Source organism: Rhododendron vialii, chromosome 5a (genome assembly GCF_030253575.1).
Source record: "Rhododendron vialii isolate Sample 1 chromosome 5a, ASM3025357v1".
NCBI lineage: Eukaryota > Viridiplantae > Streptophyta > Magnoliopsida > Ericales > Ericaceae > Rhododendron > Rhododendron vialii.
In genome coordinates this window covers 26,214,092-26,236,380 of record NC_080561.1, presented here as the reverse complement: position 1 = coordinate 26,236,380, position 22,289 = coordinate 26,214,092, and the positions used below count along the sequence as shown (strand labels likewise).

The window sequence follows — 22,289 nt, the reverse complement described above, 5'->3', positions numbered from 1 at the left end:
GTCCACTCGGACCCCACCTCGCGCGACTCTCGCCACTGCTCTGCCTCGCAGCGACGGCCCTCCTCTCCTCAGCAGCTCCACGGGCCTGACTCCGGACCTCCCTGAACTCTCGTACTCTCAGCGGCCCCGCCAAGCGCTCTCTCTGGTAAACTGCATAGTCCATGCCGGGACGCAGGTAGCGTGTCAAGTCAGTGTCAGGCCGTGTGAAGATCTCTAGCTCGGCCAACGTGTACTCCCCTGTGTGTGAGGCCCGTGGTGGAAGCGGTCCGGGCACCTGGAACCCTGCGTGGCCAAGCAACTGGCGTGTCACTCGGTCACCCAAGTACCACTGCCAACCAAAAGCCGACTCCAGCAGCACTCTGCTCGCCGTCACGGCCCTGCTCCTGGCCAAGTACTCAGGCTCTGACTCTGCCACTTTCCAAGGATCCCACTCTACCTGCGCAAGCAAGCAATGCAAACGTCGGTCAGCGACAGCATTAAAGCAATAAAGGGGACGCATATTTATATTTGATGAAGTCGTGACATACCTGTGAGGGTCGGAGCTCGTCTAGGTATACCCTGAAGCCGTTCAGGTCGCCTCGCCCTCTTTTCTCTCCCATATTCTTTTTGCTCCTGATATGAGCACGTGGGAGGATCCCCAAGTCCAGGCTCTTTGTCACTGGACGGCACATGTTCAAAACTTCATAGGCCCAGAGCTGCACAGTTATCAAGGTTCAAATCATTAGTACAATGCAGGAATATATTTAAGCAGTTTATGTATTCAAACAGATAAGTACATAATGGAAAATGTGCTTTACTCAATTTTGATCATACCTCCCAAATCCGCCAGTAGCCAGCAGTGCTCATCTCAGTCCTCGACGAGTCCCCCATGAAACCATAAGCCGCACCAAGCGCAGCTCCTCCCCAGTCAAAACGTGAGGCCGCCCTCAGATCCCTCAGTGCAAGCAGGTACGATAGGTGGACCTTGCTTCGCCTGTTCGGATACAGGGTGGCACCAAAAAGGTACAGCAAGTAAGCCCGGGCCATCTGCTCCGCCTCTTGCTCCGTCGCCACCTCCTTTGCAAGGTACCGGGTAAACTGCCCATATCTCGCCATACACTCCTCAACCTTGGGCACCTCTCCCAAGAACCACTCCAGGGCCGCCTCGTCCTCCTGAATGCCCGAGTCAAACGGGATAGGGTCTCCTCCAACCCTCAAACCAGTAAGCGCCGCGAAGTCAATAGGCGTCACTGTCATCTCCCCGAGCGGTAGGTGGAAAGTGTTGGTGGTATCTCTCCATCTCTCTGCAAGCGCAACCAAGACCGCGTGGTCATTCTTGGCCCGAGTCAGGGTCTGTATGAACTCCCCAAAGCCTGCCATATCCACCAACTGCCTCACCCTCTCCGGCAAACCCTGGTACAACGCCAAGGAGCTACAGGCGCCTCCGAAACCCCGGATGTCCCTCTGTCTCGCTCTCTCCTGCATTAGACACGGAAACAAGCAACAGGAAATATATCAGCATGTGAGGCTTTCATTCTCAAGTTCTAGGTAATCAATACAACTTGGCAGCAGATGGTTGGTTCAAGTTATTATGTCTCATGCATGGCATTCGACGTGAAACTATAGTGTCACTATTCGTATCTACTTCAAAGGATCATCCTATGTTTCTCGGTACGTAAGCAGCATGCGTTGTATTAAAATGGCAATCACAAAAGTAAATGAGGGATTGTCAGAGATTTACCTCAGCCCAGCTGCTCGAAATGTGGGTGTCGGGGTCTCTCAAAACGAGCTCGGGGTCGTACTCCGCTTGCCGTGGCTTGTATGCCGCAAAACCTGACGGTACAAACAGGTGTGGAACTGGTGACCTGTACCCCTCTGTTGAAAACGGAGCACGAGTCAAGCCCTCCGCCTCTGACACTGTTGTCACTCTGGGTCCCTCCCCCCTCGCTCCAACCCGCTCCTCGGCCTCCGCATCTCTCAAAACCTCTTCCTCGGCGGCCCTCGCCGTAGCCTCTGAAGCGGCTATCTCCCGCTCTCGCTCCTCTCGAGCCTCCAACACGGCAGCCCCAATAATGGGATCCTCTTCCAGAAGCCGGGCTAATCTCTCGTCACTCAAGAACTCCGCAAGATCCTGTCTCGTGATCGGCCTGTGGCCTGATGACGTGGCCCCCGGCCGAAACAGTACCTCCTCCTCAGGAACCTCCATGGCTTCCTCCTCCTCGGCCGCCACGCCCTTGCCCTTCGCCGGATCCCTTGGCGGAGTCTCGCTTGGCTCGTCGCCACCACCCTCGGTACCTCCACTGCCTTCACCTTCGAGAGTGCCGCCAACTACTACCGAGCCACTCACGGCCTCACTCGGGTCCAATTGCACGACTCCAGTGCTCGCGGCCCCGAGCTCCACTGTCGCGCGACGGTCTGACTGCGTCGCGCGACGATCCTCGTCGCCAACCGCCTCCTCCTCGCAGCCCTGAACTCCATCGCCGCCGCCTGTGGCCGTTGTGCCAGTGCCAGCAGTCGTCTCCGCCTGCGCCTGATCTCCTGTAATGACCTTCGTGGGTCCTCCCTCGTCCTCCGGACGATCAACCCCTTCTTCTCCACCGTCACCATTGCTATGATCCGCCATGGGTGCGTGTTTAGGCGTGGGTTTGTCGGTCTTTGGTCAAGGAATCAAAGGTTTTGAGTTGGGGGCTTGGAGAAGTTTGAGAGTGGTGAGGGGTTGTAGGATTTCGAAACCACTGAGAACTGCTTCTGTAACGTCCCCGGGAAGTTTAAAAGCGTGGAACAGGTTGGGCCGGGTTTGGGCCATTCCTAGACCGAAGTCCTAGCACGCGACCATCGCGCGATGGTCTGTCTCTGTTGCGCGATGATTCAAGTGGGCCTTAGGCCCAATCCAACTTCTGAACAAGCCCGATCCTGCTTATCCGTCCGTTCAAAGCACACGGGTTTTCGCCTAGGCCCCACAACGATTTTGAGGGTTATCACGAGTCAATGTCTTTTTAAACCCAAAACACATTTATATATCCCCAGCAGTGGTCCGCTCGCACCAAAAATCAACGACGATCTATCCGTCCGATTATCAATCAGCGACGATCTATCCGTCCAATTATTGATCAGCGACGATCCATCCGTCCAATTTCAAATCAACGACGATCTATCCGTCCAATTTCAAATCAACGACGATCTATCCGTCCGATTATCAATCAGCGACGATCTATCCGTCCAATTTCAAATCAACGACGATCTATCCGTCCGAATTGCAAATTAGCGACGATCTATCCGTCCAATTATTGATCAGCGACGATCCATCCGTCCAATTTCAAATCAACGACGATCTATCCGTCCAATTTCAAATCAGCGACGATCCATCCGTCCAATTTCGATCAGCGACGATCCATCCGTCCAATTTCAAATCAACGACGATCTATCCGTCCAATTTCAAATCAACGACGATCCATCCGTCCAATTATTGATCAGCGACGATCCATCCGACCAATTTCGAATCAGCGACGATCCATCCATCCAATTTCGATCAGCGACGATCCATCCGTCCGATTATCAATCAGCGACGATCCATCCGTCCAATTTCAATCAGCGACGATCCATCCGTCCAATTTCAATCAGCGACGATCCATCCGTCCAATATCAATCAGCGAGGATCCATCCGTCCAATATCAATCAGCGACGATCCATCCGTCCAATTTCAATCGGCGACGATCCATCCGTCCAAATTTGTATCAGCAATCAATCTGCTCCCCAACCCGTTGGTGCACGGTATTTGTATATACTTGCTAGCACTTTTCGTTTAAATCGGCTTTTGGGTGGATTGGATGGGTGTCTAGAAATCTTTGACGTTACCCGTACCAGCCAATGGCGCTCCGCGTGCTGTCAAAAAGGGACTACTGTAGACACCCCGATCTGACTTCCCGATCGTTTTACTTTGTTCTTCGGTTTCTTGATTCCCCGATGATGAATCAGGTCGAAACAGTCTCGAGAACTTGGAATGGCTTGAGTTTGGCATGTGAGGAACCCATCCTTAGCCCTAAAACCTTTAATCAGAACCTGGACCTTGGTCTGAATGTCGCGCGACAATCTAGGACCCTCGCGTGATGGTCCGTCTGCCAGGTGATGGTCAAAGTCAAAGCTTTGACCATTGACCATCGCGGGGTTGGCTGGACCCTCGCGCGATGCTCTCACTTCATCGCGCGATGGTCAACACCTGTCATTTTCACCCAGATTGCGTTGTGGTCAGGGGGCTACAGGCCTATGTGACCCCGTTTTCTCGGCTGAACAGCGTTCTGGGGGGGCTCTCCTTGCACCACCTCACCCCGCATTCTCCCATCACCTTTGCCACCCACTCCTCCACCAAGCAATTGTAACCAGCATTGTTGGCTGGTTACAAGGCCTTGGTTAGCCATCCACTACCCCCATTTTCCTTACCCCCCCCCCCCCTCATGCTTCCTTGCAAAGGGTTACCAATCTCTCTCTAAGAAAGAAGAAGGCAAACCCAAGCACAAACATCTCACACCATTCACTCCCACGTATTCACCCTCCAAATCTCACCATCTCATCATTCAAGCCATCTCCAAGACACTCAAGCAAAGGTATAATATCTTCCTGCTCACTGTTCAAACCCCTGAGGGGGGCTGGCAGGGTCAAGGCTGGTAATCGATACCAGTTCTGGCCCTAAAGCCGGCAGAGTTTCAAGAGCTGTTAACTGGGAAACCCTAGAGCGATGGTCCCGTATGCTCGCGCGACAATTCTGTCTGCGTGAGATTGGACCACGTGGGGAAGGGACCCTGGTCTTTAAGTTTATTATTGTGTTTGTAGTCTTTTAAAAGTCTTTTAAGGAGCTTTAGCTCACTGCTTTGCTGTTTTGCATGTTGAAAATCATTGTTTGGCTTAGTTTATAACACCTCTTAGTTTGGAATGCTCTTGGGATGCTCCTGAACATGTCTCAGAGCCCTAAGTATGCAAAGCAATTCCTGAAAGTCCAGTCTGAACAATCGCGCGGCTGTCTCACTCTGTCGCGCGATGGTTCTGTGTCTTCCAGGGACTGCCCTTGCATGAGCAGTTTGGCCTTGGCCTCCGTTTAGACACCCCCACTGTTTAAGGGTTGCATTTATATAATATCTCTGTCTGTTTGTTGTAATATTGTTTATTTTCAAGTACCTCTAAACTGCTTGGTTTGCACCTGGGTGAGCACTGGTCCTTCCAGAGCCCAGAAGGGGATGAAATTCAAACCATTGGTGAAGCATCAATACTCGCGCGAGTATATGGTTATGTCGCGCGACGGTTTGCTTGCTTGCGGATGAACTCACGCATGCAAGCTGGCTGTTTGTTTGTGCCAAAATCATACACAGCGCTGTCTTGATGTATGATCGATGTTTTGAACTTCATTCCATTTATTACTTGTCATCTCATTCATCCATGCTATCTATCACTTCTTGCAAACTGTTACAGTTTTAATCCCTTAAACTGTTCCCCCGCCCTAAATGGCTAAAAATTGATTAATGAAACAGAATCGTAAACAAACATTTTTCGCAAATGCCTAAGTAGAGACCGATCTCCGGATTGGGCGAGAGGGGTGCCATAAAATCCTTCCCCTCTCGTAACCTGGCTCCCGAACCCAGATATGGTTATGACGAACTAGTTCCTTAAACTTTTTCAAATCAAACGGCGCAGCAAGTGCTTCGAAATACGGTTCCTTGGGTGTCGGACCTTCAAAACCCGAGTGGCGACTCTGTATTTTGCGAGCGCTTGCTTCCCCGCTCGCGCTCCCTCGACCCGGGCCCCTTGCCTCGCGTCTCAGAATCCAAAAATTCCGAAAATGGGCACGCATGCCCACACCCTGGGTTCTAGGGTTCATTATGAATCAATAGACTTCGTTCATCATTTTGAAGTCATTTTCAAGTATGAGTTCTACATGTCTGTAAGTTCTTTATAGCCTTCTTTATATGATTTTGTACGAGGTTATTACGACTAAAAAATCTGGGAAATCTTGGGGTTTGGGGGTTTTCGTATTTTTTAAATTGTTTGCCCTAAAAATCTGAACCCATGGCTTAAAAAGTACGGGGGTTTAGGGATGTTTGAATTATGTTCCATTTTTGCAAGTCCCAGATCCGAGATTAGCATTTTAAAATTTAGAGGTTTGGGGGTTTTCATTTTTTTAAAATTGCTTAACCTAAAAATTCAAGATTAGGGCTTAAAAATTAGGGGGTTTTAGGGATCTTCGAATTATGTAATTTTTTTGCAAGTCCAAGATCCGAGATTAGGGTTTTAAAATTTGGGGATTTTTTAACTTTTTATATATTTAACCCTAAAGTACAAGATGGGGGTTATAAAATTGAGATTAGGGCTTAAGGAAATTGGGTATTACATTGGGGTTTTAAAAAATTAGACTGAAACCCTAAAAAGTTGGGAAATTTTTATTTATTTAATTAACGTAGGGTATAAAATACTTGGTCATTGACTTGGATGTACATTAATTAAGTTAGGGTATAAAATTACGGCTTTAAAATATTGGGGATTAGGGATTACGGCTGGTGCTTAAAAAATTATGGTTTAGGCCTTAGAATATTATTGTTAATATAGTAAAGTAAGGCTTCATAAAGTTCAGGGATTTAAAAAATTTTGTCTTTTAATTGTAGAGTAAAATATTGTTCTTCTCCCGTTATTAATATAAGTTATTTGTCGCACATAAATCATGGTGGACCTCAGGTGTACATTGCTCATGCGCATATGTGGTAGACTTGTCAGGAGTTTGCAGTCAGAATACTTGAATGGGGTTATTGCCAAAACAAAGGTAGACCCAGATTCGTTCAGCTTTTATGAGTTGATGGATATAATTAGGCAAATGGGGTACGGACTAACAGATAGTAATGGAGTAACGGAACACGTAACTGTGTATTATAAACTTCCAAATGATGGATTAGTTAACTTGACATCTCATTATGACATGCTTGAAATGTTCGTAGTGCATTCTTCTGGTAAGAAATATATGGTTATTGATCTATATGTTGATTGTCCCAATGTGAAAGAGTCTAACAAGGATCGTGAGCCAGAGGTGGAGGTGATAGGTAGAGATAGAAATACTATTGCAGACCCTAGCTCATTAACTGAAGTAGGAGGTGGTTTAGAAATAGGAAATGGTCAGGGAGGTGGTGAATTACGAGGAATTGAAGACGTAGAAGAACCAGTTGTTGATGAAGAGGGGGAGGGAGTAGGTAATGAATGTGTGAATGCAGATGAAGACAGAGAAAGAGTAGGTGATGAAATGGATGAGGATAGTGAGTTAGATTGTGAGTGGCAGCCTAATGATGATAGTGAAACTTCTTGTGACTCTTTTAGTGGGGTAGAGAAGTCTTCTGATGATGAGGAAGAGGAGAACATAGCCTTGGTTGGTCTAGGTACCTATAACCTTGAAACAGAATGTGGTGAGGGGGATTCTGATAGTGATGAAAACGAGTTGGTTAAGGAAGGTGAAGATGGGAAGCCTACTTTTTGTGAGTTTAAAGATTCTTGCATGAAGAACCCCTAATGAATAGAATGGATGAAGTTTCCTAATGTGAGGGTGTTTAGGAAATTGTTGAGGGAATATCATATAAAGGAAGGGTACACATTTAAATTCTTGAAGAATGAATCTATGAGGGTGACTATTAAATGTGCATTTGATTATGGATTTAGACTTCATGCCTCTTTCATGTATGATGAGAAATCATTCCAGATAAAAAATATTTGGCAACAACATACTTGTACTAGAAACTACACAAATAATAATGCAACTGCTTTTTGGCTATCCAATAAGTACTTAGCCAAACTAAATGATGCACCGGAGACTAAGGTCAAATCAATGAAGAATATTGTGAGGAGGGAGTGACTCATTAATGTTTCAGAGTATAAGGTGTATAGGGCAAAGAGAAAGGCACTTGAAAAGATTCAAGGAGATCATACTGATCAATACAAAAGGTTGTGGGACTATTATGAGACGGTGAGAAGGCGGAACCCAGGTAGCATGGCTAAAATTAAGGTGGACAGACCTTGTGATGGACAAGTTCCATTTTTTCAGAGGATGTTCATAAGTTATGATGCACAGGTGAAGGGTTTCCTAGCAGGTTGCAGACCAATAATTGGATTGAATGCTTGTACGTTTTCTGAAAGGTCCATTTGAGGGTCAACTTATGCATGCAGTGACAAGAGATGGCAACAATCAGGGCTTCCCTTTGGCCTTTGCTGTTGTGGAGGCAGAAATCAAAGATGCTTGGACTTGGTTCATGGGATTATTGGAGGACTTAATTGGGAATCCAGAAGAAATGGGTTGGTGCTTCATGTCTGACAAGCAAAAGGTATTATTAATTACGTTGTTGAATTCCATATTTACCTATACTTGTTGGTTTATGTAAATGTTTGTCATCTAAATTAACTTCATGATTTTCTTATTAGGGGTTGACACAAACATTTGCAGCAAAGTACCCTATTGTAGAACATAGGTATTGCATTAGGCACATGTATTCAAACTTCAACAAGTTGTACAAGGGGAAGGAATGGAAAGACCTATGTGGCAGGCTGCATCAGTTTACACAATCTAAGAGTTTGAGGAGAATATGAGAGAAATTAAAGAACTTGATGAGACTGCATATGAGTGGTTGATGAGGGAAGAGCCAAGAACATGGGCTAGGTGCATGTACAGTGGAAGGGCTAAGTGCAATAGAATGGATAATAACACAAGTGAAGCTTTCAATCGAGCTATCAAAGATGCAAGAGACCAACCAATCCTTACCATGGCCGAAAGTATTATAAGGTACTTAATGACAAGGTTACAACATAGACGTGACCTGTGTAAGGGGTGGAATGGTAAGCTATGTCCGAGGATTGCGAAGAAGGTCAAAAAAACATGTGATAACATGGGGGATTGTGAGGTAATTTATAGTGGGGGCACAACTTTTGAAATCTTGACTAACTTAGGGGTTTTGTTATGGACATAGGAAAGAGAACATGCACTTGTGGCAAGTGGGATGTGTGTGGGATACCCTGTTCACATGGAATGGCTACAATTATAACCAACAAAAGTAATCCTGAAGACTTTGTTCATGAATGCTTCCATGTGGCAACTTTTGCGAAGACATATGAGCACATTATTAAACCAATTCCAGATGCTTCTATGTGGGTTCGTACGGACCTTGATCCTCTCATTCCTCCTCCTTTTAGGGCAAGAAGTGGGAGACCAAGAAAGGAAAGGAGAAGAGGGCATGATGAGGAACCAAAAAAGAGAGGAGGGGTGAGGAGGCAGTACACAACCATTAAATGTAGAATATGCAAGCAGCCTGGACACAATGCAAGGACATGTGCTCAAAAGTCAACGGACACTACAGTAGAACAACATGTTCAAAAAGTAAGGAGTTTACTTTTTTTTGAAACCATTAACTACTTGTTCTTTGAAGCATATGTGAAATGATAATTATGTCTTCCCTACAGGATATGGAAGTGGCAATGCAAGTGGCAATGGAAGTGGTTGGTGGTAGAGGGAGTGGATGTGGACATAAGTTAACAAACAATACAGTAGAACAACAAGTTCAACAAGTAAGGAGTAGTATTTGTAACCTTATGTTGACTTCTTTCAAAGTACTTTGTTGGTATCTGCAAATGACAGTGTGTAATGTAGGCACTGTGTATTGATACTTATATTTTAGAATGAATGGAATTGTCCTTTATTATTTATGGGGTGCCTTATGGATTTGTGAAATATGAACTGAATGAGAAATCTGGACCTGCATGGTTTTTGGAGTTTTTGGACTGCATTTTTTGGACTGAATGAGAAATCTGAACCTACATGGTTTTTGGACTGCAGTTTATGGACTGAATGAGAAATCTGGACCTGCATGATTTGTGAAATATGGACTGCAGTTTTTGGAGTTTCAATGGTCCGGTTTTTTTTGTGACAAACTGTTGTTTTTTGGGGTTACAAAGTGCAGCTATTTATGGTAGTTAATGTGTTTCAAAATTGCCATTTTTTGTGCTTACACACTGCTTTTTTTTGGGGCTTTATAACTGCAGGTAGTTAATATGTTCACTTCATATGACTGTTCCTAAAGTTAGTGCAAGTAGAGCTTGTTTTTTCATTCATTAACTTTGTTCGGTTATGGGGTTCCATCCAAATACATCCTGTTCGGTTATTTCCTACCATAGAAATAAATCCAGTTTGGCTTTGGGATTCCATACAATCAAATCCTATTCGGTTATGAATTTCCATACAAACAAATCCTGTTCAGACATGGTGAAATGGTTGCTGCCACTATCGCCAATAATTCATAGTTTATTTGATATCATTATTTCAAAACTGCAATTTTTTTGGGCACAAAATCTGCAGTACTTGGACAGTTTTTTTACACTTTAAAGGTGCTGTTTTTTAACCTTCAAAACTGCAATTTTTTTGGGCATAAAAACTGCAGTACTTGGACTGTTTTTGGACTGTTTTTTTACACTTTAAAGGTGCTTTTTTTAACCTTCAAAACTGCAATTTTTTTGGGCACAAAAACTGCAGTACTTGGACAGTTTTTTTACACTTTAAAGGTGCTATTTTTTAACCTTCAAAACTGCAATTTTTTTGGGCACAAAAACTGTAGTACTTGGACAATTTTTTTACACTTTAAAATTGCAGTTTTTGAACTATAACACAAGCCTAAAAACTGCAGTTGTTGTGGTTTACCAAATGCAGGTTGTGGGACTATAGGAAGTGTAGTGTTTGGAGCTTCCAAACTGCAGGGTTTTGTGGTTCAAAACTGCCATTTTTTTATATCCAAAACTGCTATTCTAAACAGCTATAACATAGCTTGACACTAGCACACAACCCACAAACATAGCTTCATAACATAGCACACAAAAATTGCTAGTACTCTCATGCATTTCATAACATAGCTTCACACCAAATACAACGGTTTTTTACCATGGGTGTGCTTTACACTTGACATTAGCACACAAACCACAAACACAACGATGACTACTACAACAAGTGTTGTCAAATTTGTTAGCCTATTTGTTGTCTTCCTTGGCCTAGTCTGTCCTGCTAACTTGACATTAATCTCAGTCAACTCTGCTAACTTCACGAACAATGCATCATTTTCTTTTTCCAATTTTTGTATTCCTCTTCCCAACTCATTATTCATCATCTTCAAGTCTTCAATTTGTCTCTCGAGTTCTTCCTTTTTCGCTTGCATGATCTTAGCATATTCTAACCCTCTTTTGCATGTTTGTGGATCCACCCATACGAAGAAATTGCAACCATTGTTTTTCTGAAAAATTCAAACTTGTCAGTAAACATACAAAACAATAGCATTTAGGAAACAAAAAATTATATAGACAACAAAACATTCAACTAAATTACCTTTACACAACCAAGGAACCTTCTACCTGAATTTTTCACAATTAATGAGGGTCTCATCACTGCTTTTCGTCCACAATCGCATCTTTCATCTCCATTGTGCTGCAAGTAGTTGTTGGTGTAACTAGAGCTACTACTCATTTTTGTGTTGGGGATTTAAAAGGGGCTTTTAAAAGGGGATAATCTAGTTGGGTTTTTTTTTTTGGGTAACTATCCGGTTTCGTTTAGAGTAAATGGAAGAGAGATAGGAGGAGAAGGGTGGTAAACAGGTGGTGTACTGGTGGTGCGGGGAGGGAGGAGGAGGAGGATGTGGGGGTGGAGAGAACCGTGGAGGTGGTGAGTAGAGGTGGTCAAAGGTAGGTTTAGGGTTTTCTGGTGGGGTAGAGGGAGGACAGAAAACGTGGGTGGAGGACGTGGTGAGAGGTTTAAAGTGGTTTTCTAGTGTGGGGTAGAGAGAAAGGAAGAGTCAGACCATGTATTGTAAAAGAGGAAAGAGAGAGAGAGAAAGAGAAAGAGATCGTGTACCTGGAGGCCTGGTGTAGAGGGAGGATAGAGAGAGAGAAAGGAGGGGGTTTATAAATAGGTGTATAAGGGCATTTTGGTATGTCAAATTATTTTTCCATCCACTATTGTAAATTTCCATCCAAATCCCTAACAGAATTGGACGGAAAATGGGGGAGGGGGTCAACTTGCTCGAATTTGATAGTTAGGGGGGGTGAAGTTGCTCGAATTTAAACTTAAAAGGGTGAAGTTGTCAAAAAGTGATAGTTTAGGGGGTGTTCTTGCAATTAAGCCGAATATCTTTACTCAGCTGGACTTGTAGTGGCTGACGTTGCTTTTGGGCTAATTAAGTGAGGGAGTTGTCGGACGGGAGAGAGAGATGTTGCTTTTGGGGTGATTAAAAGAGGGAGTCGTCGGACGAGAGAGAGAGAGAGAGAGAGAGAGAGAGAGAGAGAGATGTTACTTTTGGGCCGATTAAGTGAGGTAGTCGTCGGACGGGAGAGAGAGAGAAAGCGAGAGAGAGAGAGAGAGCAGGCATGAGGGTTGAGGAGGAGGGAGAACGCCGTTATTTTCTTTAACCAAAAGAAGGAACTACGTTAGTGGCCGGGAGAGGAGAGGGGGTGTTTTAAGTTTTAATCTCAGCCCTTGGTTTTAATGACTGAGATGGAGTGTCAAATTTTGTGTCGGAGGATCCGGCCCCATATATATATATATATATATATAAAAGTCCGGTTCCCTTAAGGGATCGCGCACGGGCTTACCGTGCGGGACTCCCATTTCCCGATCGAATTGGGACGATCCGAGCCGCTCAAAGTGATCAGAACGTGATTTTAAGGGTACCCACGAGAAATCAGCAAAAAAAATGATCGGGAAGGGCTTGATCGGAGCAATTTTTACTGAACCATTCAGTAAAAACTGCTCGGATCAAGCCCTTTCCGATCATTTTTTTTGCTGATTTCTTGCGGATACCTTTAAAATCACGTTCTGAACACATTGAGCGGCTCGGATCGTCACAATTCGATCGGAAAAGGAGAGGTCCGCACGGTAGACTGGTAAGGGATCCCTCACTGGATCCGTGGTGTGTGTGTGTGTGTGTGTGTGTATATATATATATATATATATATATATATATAAAGATATTGAGTAGAAATTTCTATTTGTTTTGTATAAATGTAAGGTAAGAAATATCATTAACAATACGAATTAAAATACAATAAACTAACAATAGTATTTTTTTTTATGAAATTATAAGAAAACAAAATATAATAATTTTAACAACAACCAGTATGTTATTTAAGTAAATCAAAAGATTTAACTAATAAAAATCTAAGTTTAAGATTATAAAACTTGAATTAATACTACTCCCTCCGTCCCTTTTTTTGTGTCCAGTATTCCATTTTGGGCTGTCCTTTAATAAGTGTCCATTTTGTAAAGTTAGGGAGGTAAAAGTTGGTGTATTGTCTATTTTGTCCCTAAAAGTAGATTTTATTTTGAAAAGTTAGTGAGTAAAAGTGTAATGATGATGGGTAAATAAGGAAAGTGGCGGAAAAAGTTGATGTAAAAGGTGTAATGATGATGTCTTTTTAATAAGTTGGAGTTACGAAGCAGGACACTTAAAAAGGGACGGAGGGAGTAATATTTTTTTATTTCTCAATCAAATTATTATTTTGCGCAAAAATACATATGTAGAAAAGCATGGAGATAGAGTATAAACTAATGTTAATTTGAGAATTAGTCGGATTACTTAAAATAGAATGGAAAAGTAAAGCATATAAAATACTTAGATTAAAATAATCAATTGCTATGATTAAAATAATCAATTAGCATGATTCGTTTAATTGCTAATCAATAAAGTATACATTAAACTAATAGTTTGCTAGTAGTGGATTATATATATACAGTTTTTTATTGAGCCGTTCAATAAAAAACTGTTCGGACGAAGCCCTTCTTAGTCATTTTTTTCGCTGATTTTTCGCGGGGATGTTTAAAATTACTTTCAGATTACATTAAGCGGCTCGGAACATCAAAATTCGATCGGAAACTTTGGGGTATTTTTTTAGATGTGTTTTTAGGTGTCTCCAGAACCCCCCCCCCCCCCCCCCCTATATATATGTACACACACAAACACACAAAAATTATTTATGAAATAAAATTTAAAAGGAAATTTATTTTAATAACATAAATTATTTAGTAATAATTAGATTATATTTTTAAATAGTAAAGTTACTAATTTATTTGTTATATCACTATTTATGAATAAATTTTAAATGGAATATAACGAGAATACAACTAATCGAATTAAAGCGATGGAATTGCGAATATGTATCTCGTAAATATATTTCTCAAATTCTCCTAAACTAATTCGGTGTGCATCAAAATGCCCACCAAAAACTTTTAAAATACTCCATACTTTTCCTCCATAATACCATAAAAATAAGTAAGAACAAAAGAACTGATACACTAGTGCTCTAATATCATTTTCTCGGATATTTTGAGCATCTTCCAGACTTCGAAAGGGAACGGGACACCAGCGTCAGTGCACTTACCTCTACGACAACTCGAAAGATACTAACATCCATGACAATATTGTCATGAATTCCACTAGCAAGAACGAACAGACACACATCAAATTCTTACAAGGTTTTTTCCAAAACAAAATCTTTCCAACCACCAATAACTCCACCAAAATTTATACAGACTCCACAATAATATCTGGCATGCCATGTGTTGTTCTCTTTCTCTTTAACATGGAGAGTCACATCTTGGTACTTATGATGCAAATGGGAAAGTGCCCATTCAGAAGAAATCGACATGAGGAATGCCATGTGTATATGTGAAGCATTACTATCATGAAACTGTCTGAGGTTGATGATGCATGTGCCATTTTTAACTCATTTTCTTTCTCATCTTTCATTACAGGTCTTCTATTGGATACATATTGAGGAGGATAAACCCCCTACAGATCTATCTTTCGCACACGAATTAATATTTTACACCACATGCTTGCCATGATGACTCATGACATCGTTAACTCCAACCCCACTTATAACTTGGGTGCGCTTTCTCAAATGCATTGACTTCTGATTCTCCTTATTTCTTGGTATTTTTGATGGAGTGCATCCACTACCACAATCCGACAAGTAACATCTAACTTCAACAGGATTCTCCCTCATGTTTCTCTTTGTTCAAAATCCACCATCTACTTCTGTATGTCCACATTTTCTGACAAAATATGAAGATTCCCTCTTACAGAAGCTCTACACATTAAATATTAGAACATCAAACCGTGACTCACCATTGTACTTAAAGATCAAGACATCATCTTTCCTTAGAGAATGTTCGTCAACAATTTTTTTTTCCAACCATGTTTGAAAAGCAAGGTGTCCCCGCTTGAGAACAGTCCTACAATCCATTTGGCACCACTCGAAATTGTTACTGTTAAATTTTCGGGTAATCTCTTTTCATGTTTTTGGCAAACTTTTTTGGAAAAGCGAGTTGTTGATCAAAACCTTGGGGGAGAACTTGAAGGAACATAATGGACTAGAAATGGGTCCATTACATGTAACATGCTGTAGACACCCCATTTGGTAGTCCGTAACGCTTAGGCCTCCAGCTAAGCAGCTGCCCAATGATGAGAATGTTGCTTTCAATTATGGTTATCTTAAAGGAGTGATCTTGATGCATTGATGTTCGAAGATAGCATTTGTAGAGACCTGGAAATTTTTTTTATTTATTTTTGAAATGTATATTAAATGCCTAATTGGAAAAATAGAATTTATGTGGTGATTATTTGAATTGAGAATTGAAGTGAAAGAATAGAAGTTTGAGGGAGTGGATGTGTAATTTAAAGATATATAAGTATATATAGAGTGGGTGTGTGGTGTAGGAGATTATTTTCATCTCCCATCTCTCTCTCTCTCTCTCTCTCTACCGTCCCTCTCTCTCCCTCATCCGAAATATCTCTCTCTCTCTCTTCTCCTCTCACTCAAAACTGTACTCCATCTCACAAAAACCTCAAGAATCCGTCTACATTTCATCTCTAGAACGCAACCTCAGGTTCGTATCGCTTTGGGTGAGGCTCGAGGGGAAGATCTTGGAGGATTCCGGAGTTTTGGATGCTAGGGCTCGTTCGTTGATCTCGTGTTTGAAGCTTCTAACTTTGAGGTAGGGATTTCTTACTCATTCTATGTGTTTATGAGTTGATTTCATGCTTTAATCGAGTTTAGATCATCAACCATTTTGTCTTCGAAAAGCTGTCAAAATCTGCAGAAAATCGCCCAAAATCGCCCAGGGCGATCCCTCATTCAAATCTGGACTAAATATGGACTTTTTCCCTTGGGGATCGATCCCCAAGAGAGGAGGGATCGATCCCTCTCCTCTCTGGAAATTCTCCTCGCTTTCTGGGATTCAGCCCAACTTCAAACGGCCATAACTTCTTCGTCCGATATCCGTTTCATGCAAATTTTATATCGATTCGAAGGTCTTGAAGTCAGCTTTCATTTGCCGCCAGAATCACCTTAAATCTATTAGTACACTGAAAGTTATGACCATTTGAGTAGAGGTATGTCAATCTGCCGATGTCTGTGGTTATTCCTAAGATTGTCCTCGTTCCGTGTTATGATTCCCTATATAATTAGAACATGTTTAAGTCACTCTTGAGTATGATTGCTTATGTCCTAATGACTTGTTTGATCTTGTCTCTTAGCACTCATTAGAGCATAATATCAACGACGTTGGCTAGGGAAATGTTTCATAAGATCGATAGGAGTACCGTGGGCTATAAGGGGTAAAGTGGTGAGTGCTATGAGAAGACATGAGCTTGTCTAGTGATCCAATGGGTAGTGTTGTCACTCGTATCCTCGTGCTTCGTCTTGTTGAGCTTCCTAAATTCCTTTGACACTCATTCTATAAGATTTTAGTTTAGAACCTAGTCGGGTGGTGTGTCGGGGAGTCGTTGTGTGTTCGGTACGTGACCTAGGGTGTCGTGATAGACTTCAAGGAATAATGTGTACTTAAGGTATTTATCAATGTACAAAGGGGCATATTTAGGAATTTGTAATGCATTGTGTGATGATGAGTGTGAGATTTGTGAATTTGGAAAATGTTGTCTTCTTGTATATGGATTGATAATGCATGTGTGTACGTGTGAGTTGATAATTTTGAATTGAAGGCGCTGCAATGCAAGGTGTGGTAATGCGGAAACCCGGGTAGAAAGAGAGTTCATTGTCATGCATGGGGTGGTAACACAGTTGAATTTCTCATAAAATGAAGAATGTTGAAGTTGAAGTTAGAAGTATATGTTGTTACTTGAATTGTTTGCTGCTTGAGATGGTGACCATTAAAGAAAGAGGTAAACAATTGATTCTACCAAGGGTTTGAAAAGAACGGAATTTGTCTTTTTTTTGAAAAGGATTTTTATTAAAAATCCTCCGGCTATTCTTGAGCGAATCAACGGTTTCCGGTATTCGTGCCCAAAATCAACGGACTCCGGCTATTCAAACTCGAATCAACGGAGCTTGACCCGTAAAGGTCGAGAGTTTTCTCAAAACTATTTTGGCAACCACAAAGGGATGTTTTTATGAAAGGAGGCTTGGTTGGTGATGAATGGTAAGAAATAAGGAAGTTAAGTGTGGCATTCATTTGAGAAATTGTCATTGGTTATCTAGATTGACGTGTGTTTAATGCTGCTTCTAGCTTGATGTATGAACGGTTAGGGTTAGCTATAAGACGTATAAAATCTCACAGTCGTAGTTTGTCGGTTCTTCGTGATATTCCATTGTATCCCTTGCCCGTTTATTGGAAACCATTCATTGTTATTGCATGTTTCATCGCATTTACATATAGCTTGAGTATAGAAATTTCTACTGGACTAGTGTAGCTCAACCTATCATTTTCAGGTGCATCCCAAGGATCTTGACGCGGAGTGCATGGTGTGCATGCTTGACTTCACATCTTTGAAAGCTGTCATTGAGAAGTGGTTCCATCATATCCTTTGTATGATCTTTTTTGAAAAGATGTAACTGTAAATTTCATTTGAACTCTTTTAACTTTAAATATCATGTAACCTCTAAATTTATCGTCTTTGACTAATTATGAAATTTGGGCCGTAGTGCCAATGTTGTAAAATCTCTAAACTCGGGGACTTGGTTTGTAAATGATCTTTTGGGGAACTCTCTTTTGGGTATTATCTATATTATGCGGAGATTGATTGTTGAAATGGATTATTATTTATGTTGAAAATCGAGGGCGTCATAGCCTTTCGTTGTTTCTTTCAAAAAGTTTTCTACCAAATTGCAAACTTTCTTATAAATTGTATTTTGTTCCATTCTAAAATATTCTTTTAAAAATATTGAGTCTTTTTAATCCATAAAATAATTCATTTTTAGCCTATAAAAGTCCTGTTTTTAGCCTATAAAAGTCTTGTTTTTAGCCCAAATCGTCACTATTTTTGGCCCAATAATCAACCTGGAATGCATCGAAACAGACCCGAACTATCCTTGTACCGAGGGAGGCCTGCTCAGAGCCCATAAGCATGGGCCAAGGCTGGGCTGGCTCTCCCCCAAGGCCAGGCCGGCTTTCAAGTGTGGTACTGCACCGTTTTGTGTAATGTCGCCTCAAACTCCATGTTTTCACTATTTTTTTGCAGTCCCACATCGAAAGTTTAAGTCATTTTTTCCCGCGGACAAGCCTATATCCCTCACCTCCATAGGTTTCAAATCGTTCAGAATCATCTTGATTTAAATGGTTCACAATCATTGTGGCTTAGAGCATTCGTTCAAAAAGTTCATAATCGTTTTGGTTCATTTATTGCTTAAGAGCAGGCTAAGGTTTCTTAGCTAGTATTCGGGCATAGTAAAATCTTTCCTACGCTGTCAGGTTGCCGAATGTATCTTGCATCAAGGTTGCTCCTCTACGGGAAATCTAGTTCAATTCCCGCTCAGTTCCTGAGGGCAGTCTGCTTGGTCTCATGGAGTCAATGTATGTCGCTCATCTTTATTTGCTTTATTGTTTAGTTTAGTTTAGTTGCTATTTAATTATTGCTTAGCTAGTTTTTGCTTAGTTTAGTTTTTGCTTAGGGTTTATTTTACGTTCTTGCTTAGTTCATGCAAGTTTAGGATTTTTAATGTTGCATCTTAGCGTAGTTTAGGGTTTAAGTAGGTCATGTGTAATGATTGTTTTGCCCTCCATGCATGTTTAGTCATTTTGCTGCACATTTAATTCTTTGAATAGATTACCCTGTCGTTGCTTTGTCCGTATGACCACTCGCACATGCATCCACGCCAAGTTGTTATGCCATCCATATGCATATTTACCATTATACCCTTGTCGTTACACTGTCCACACGCATATTGATATGTTAGTCCATACTGTTATGTTGCCCGATTACGGTTGTTACTCTATCCGATTAAATGCTGAATTACCTTTTTACCCATGCATGTCACATATTAGCTAATGTTCGTTTAATTAGTTCTTTTGCCCTCATGGTCTATCCATGAGTAGCCTGTCGATGCATGTGGTTTCCTAATCGGGTTACTTTCCAAATTTGACCCAATTTCCTATTTTGGAATGTTTCATAATCTGGTCAGGTTTTCAGTTTTAGCTAGTTTTTTCTAATTTGTTCATGTTGCATGTTAGTCTAACTTAGTCCAATTCAGTCATGTTCATGCATGTTTCCTATTTCTGTTTAGTTGCATGTTCAGTTCAAAGTCTCGCATCACATGCATCCATTTAATTCAGTCATTTGCTACGCTCGTTAGCTTTAGGGTAACTTCCCCTAGAAGTAAGGACCCTGCCAGCATTCACAACGGCGGATTAATCTCTTTTATGTGCTAGTTTAGATCTAGGGACCGTGTGAGGACCTAAGGATGATTGTTGATCATCACCTGTGGATATGGGATGATAATGGGTTGTTCATCTATAGGCTCTCATCCATAAGTTGCATGCTTTTGTTTTCTTTTTTGTGTGCTGCATTCAACGAAGGTAGTTTTTCAAATGATTTTCCCTCTTGCAAAAGACTCCTTTTCAAAAACGTGTTTACTGAAACCTACCTATCCATTGGCTCAAGTCTTGTGCATTTAGGATAGAGATGATTTGAACCAATGATGAGTAAAGGCCAATCATTGGATTGGGCGGCATAGGTGCCTAACATCTTCCCACTCGGTACCTTAGCCCCCGGACCTGTCTGTGGTGATGCAAGGATTAAGCCTTTCCATAAGAGTCATTCATGGTTCTTGGACCTAAACCAAGTGGCGACTCTGAGTTTTGTCGAATACTTGTTTAATTGCAAGTATTTGACAGTGTTGTGCCGGTCATTGTGTTTTCGATAAAGTTTACCCACCTGTGCTCGGTCACGCAAGCGCTGGGCGCCTACCCCTCGGGGCAGCTGCGCTCACAGTGGCGACTCTGATGGGGAATCTAGTTAAGAGGGCTAGACTCTAAAGCATCATTGGTTCAGTCACTTAGGATAGTTCATGTTTTCTTTAGTCTTTTGCATTGTTAAGCAGCCCCGGCCGAGGAACGTAGCCTCCCCCGTAAGCTACATACCACCCTGGTATGATAAAAAGGTGTGCAAACCTTAGCTTGCGGGATACCCTTTTTTAGACCACCCAAGCCTGTAGTCCATGGTTGCAGCCATAGAACTAATCCTTTAGGGCGAAAACCCTATAAGCCATCCTGCGCTACCTAGCTTGCTTGCATTGTGCTCTCTTTGTGTGCTTGGATATTTCTTGCTAGTGTCATGAGATAGGAGCCAGTGACTTGTACTAGTGTCTTGATAAGAGGTTTTCTTCTATCTTCAGATTGGGCGTAAGAATCAAGTATCTACTGAGTCTCTTCAGTTGCGCAGTGAAGAATATTTGAACATAAATCTCAGCAGTAATCCATCGGTTTTCCAAATCTTTTTACTAGAAACCCCACTTGCAATCTCCTCACCTAAAATCCCCTCACTTTAAGTTTCAGTTCTCAAAACCTCATCATCAATGGACGAAGAATTGTCTCTGAAAGATTTTGTGGACATGATGTTGATCTTAAGGCATCCTTTACCAGTGTTCAGGATGATGTGGCTCGTCTAAATGAGCGCATTCCTGAAACCCCTTTGCTCAAGAGTAATGGGTCAAAAGAAGAAGTTCCAAAAGAACAACCTACAGCCATGGACGAAACCACCAAAGAGAAGATTGGAAAGATCTATAAAATTGAGCAAGCTGTGAGAAATGCTAAAAGCATAGAAGGTTATATGTTGGACATGAAGAGGTTGTGCATGTTCCCTAATGCTAAGTTGCCTGAGAAGCTTAAAATGCCTAAAATCGAGAAGTTTGATGGTACTGGTTACCCTACTGTGCACCTTGGTATTTTTGTGAGTTCACTGGCACCTTTGGGTTTGAACAGGAGCAGATGGGGCAGTTATTCCCAAGAACCCTTTCAGGCATGGCTCTAAGATGGTTGATGAAGTTGGATAAGTCTAAGACTCGTACTTGGGAGGATATTGGGAATGCATTCGTGGCCCAGTATTCTTACAATCAACAATTGGATGTTACCACTTGCGACTTGGAAACCACTTGTCAGGGAGAGAAAAAGACTTTTTGTGAGTTCATAACTCGTTGGAGGAATAAGGTGAACAAGATGACTGATAGACCCTCTGAGCAAGACCAAGTCAGGATGGTCATGAAGAACCTACAAGGTCATTTGAAAACGTACCTGATCTTTCAACCCATTCACATTTTCAAGGATCTTTTTTATGCTGGCATACAAGTGGAAGATGCTATTAATGTAGGAGATCTACACAAAGGTGAGACCAGTGTCACAAGACATGGGTGGTTTGGTGGTGGCGGAGTCAATCCAGCCTTTAGCACTAAGGCTGCCAAAGTCAACGTGATAGATACATAGGTCCTCCAGAATCCGAGGATCATAAAACCAAGATGGCAATTTACTTCCTTGGGTAAGATGTAAGATGTCATTGTCTGAAGCTTAGAAAAATTGGTGAAAGCCGGACATCTCATACCACTTGCACCCATGCCAGCTCCAAACCCATTGCTGCCCACATACGACCCTTCTCAGTATTCTGCATATCACCAATCCTATGGACACCTAACTGACAAGTGCATGCGCCTTCGCTTTGAAATCCAAGATCTCATTGACGCAGGGAAAACCTCACCTCCATCTGCTAGCAAACCCAACATCATTACAGATTCGTTACCCAACCATAACCTCAGCCATTCAAATTATATCAACTTTATCCAAACCGATTTTGACAACTTTGATTCCAATACCTTGATTTCTCCTGTTACAAACCCTGAAGCTGAACCCTTTACCTTATCCGCTTTAACCAGTGAAGATGTGCTAGAATGGGTACTGAGAGAGATGGAAAGAAAAGAGAATGAGGACGAAACACTCATCCAAGATGAGAAGGAATTCAAAGAGCTGATACGTGGTCAATCCA

At 42.0% G+C, this 22,289-nt stretch overlaps 2 protein-coding genes across 2 annotated transcripts; one reads left to right on the top strand and one right to left on the bottom strand.

Moving 5' to 3' along the window:
* Positions 1 to 8,559: 8,559 nt before the first annotated feature.
* Positions 8,560 to 9,858, top strand: LOC131327743 (uncharacterized). Its single transcript, XM_058360879.1, has 3 exons — positions 8,560 to 9,367; positions 9,451 to 9,571; positions 9,824 to 9,858. The coding sequence occupies exons 1-3, from the start codon at positions 8,951 to 8,953 to the stop codon at positions 9,856 to 9,858; spliced, it is 573 nt and encodes a 190-aa protein (XP_058216862.1). The 5' UTR covers positions 8,560 to 8,950.
* Positions 9,859 to 10,785: 927 nt separating this feature from the next.
* LOC131327742 (uncharacterized) lies at positions 10,786 to 11,494 on the bottom strand. Its single transcript, XM_058360878.1, has 3 exons — positions 11,357 to 11,494; positions 10,919 to 11,264; positions 10,786 to 10,811 (listed from the first exon to the last, which is right to left on the bottom strand). Exons 1-3 carry the CDS (start codon positions 11,492 to 11,494, stop codon positions 10,786 to 10,788), a joined length of 510 nt encoding a protein of 169 aa, XP_058216861.1.
* Positions 11,495 to 22,289: the final 10,795 nt, after the last annotated feature.

Bases quoted from the DNA above. Each gene is read 5' to 3' on its own strand.
- LOC131327743 (XM_058360879.1), top strand. From the start codon at position 8,951: ATGGACATAGGAAAGAGAACATGCACTTGTGGCAAGTGGGATGTGTGT. The intron at 9,368-9,450 runs GTAAGGAGTTTA...TCTTCCCTACAG, and splicing joins TAGAACAACATGTTCAAAAA to GATATGGAAGTGGCAATGCA. The intron at 9,572-9,823 runs GTAACCTTATGT...TTTGGACTGCAG, and splicing joins ACAAGTAAGGAGTAGTATTT to TTTATGGACTGAATGAGAAA.
- LOC131327742 (XM_058360878.1), bottom strand. From the start codon at position 11,494: ATGAGTAGTAGCTCTAGTTACACCAACAACTACTTGCAGCACAATGGA. The intron at 11,265-11,356 runs GTAATTTAGTTG...TGAATTTTTCAG, and splicing joins GGTTCCTTGGTTGTGTAAAG to AAAAACAATGGTTGCAATTT. The intron at 10,812-10,918 runs GTAAAAAACCGT...GTTGTGTGCTAG, and splicing joins AAGTGTAAAGCACACCCATG to TGTCAAGCTATGTTATAGCT.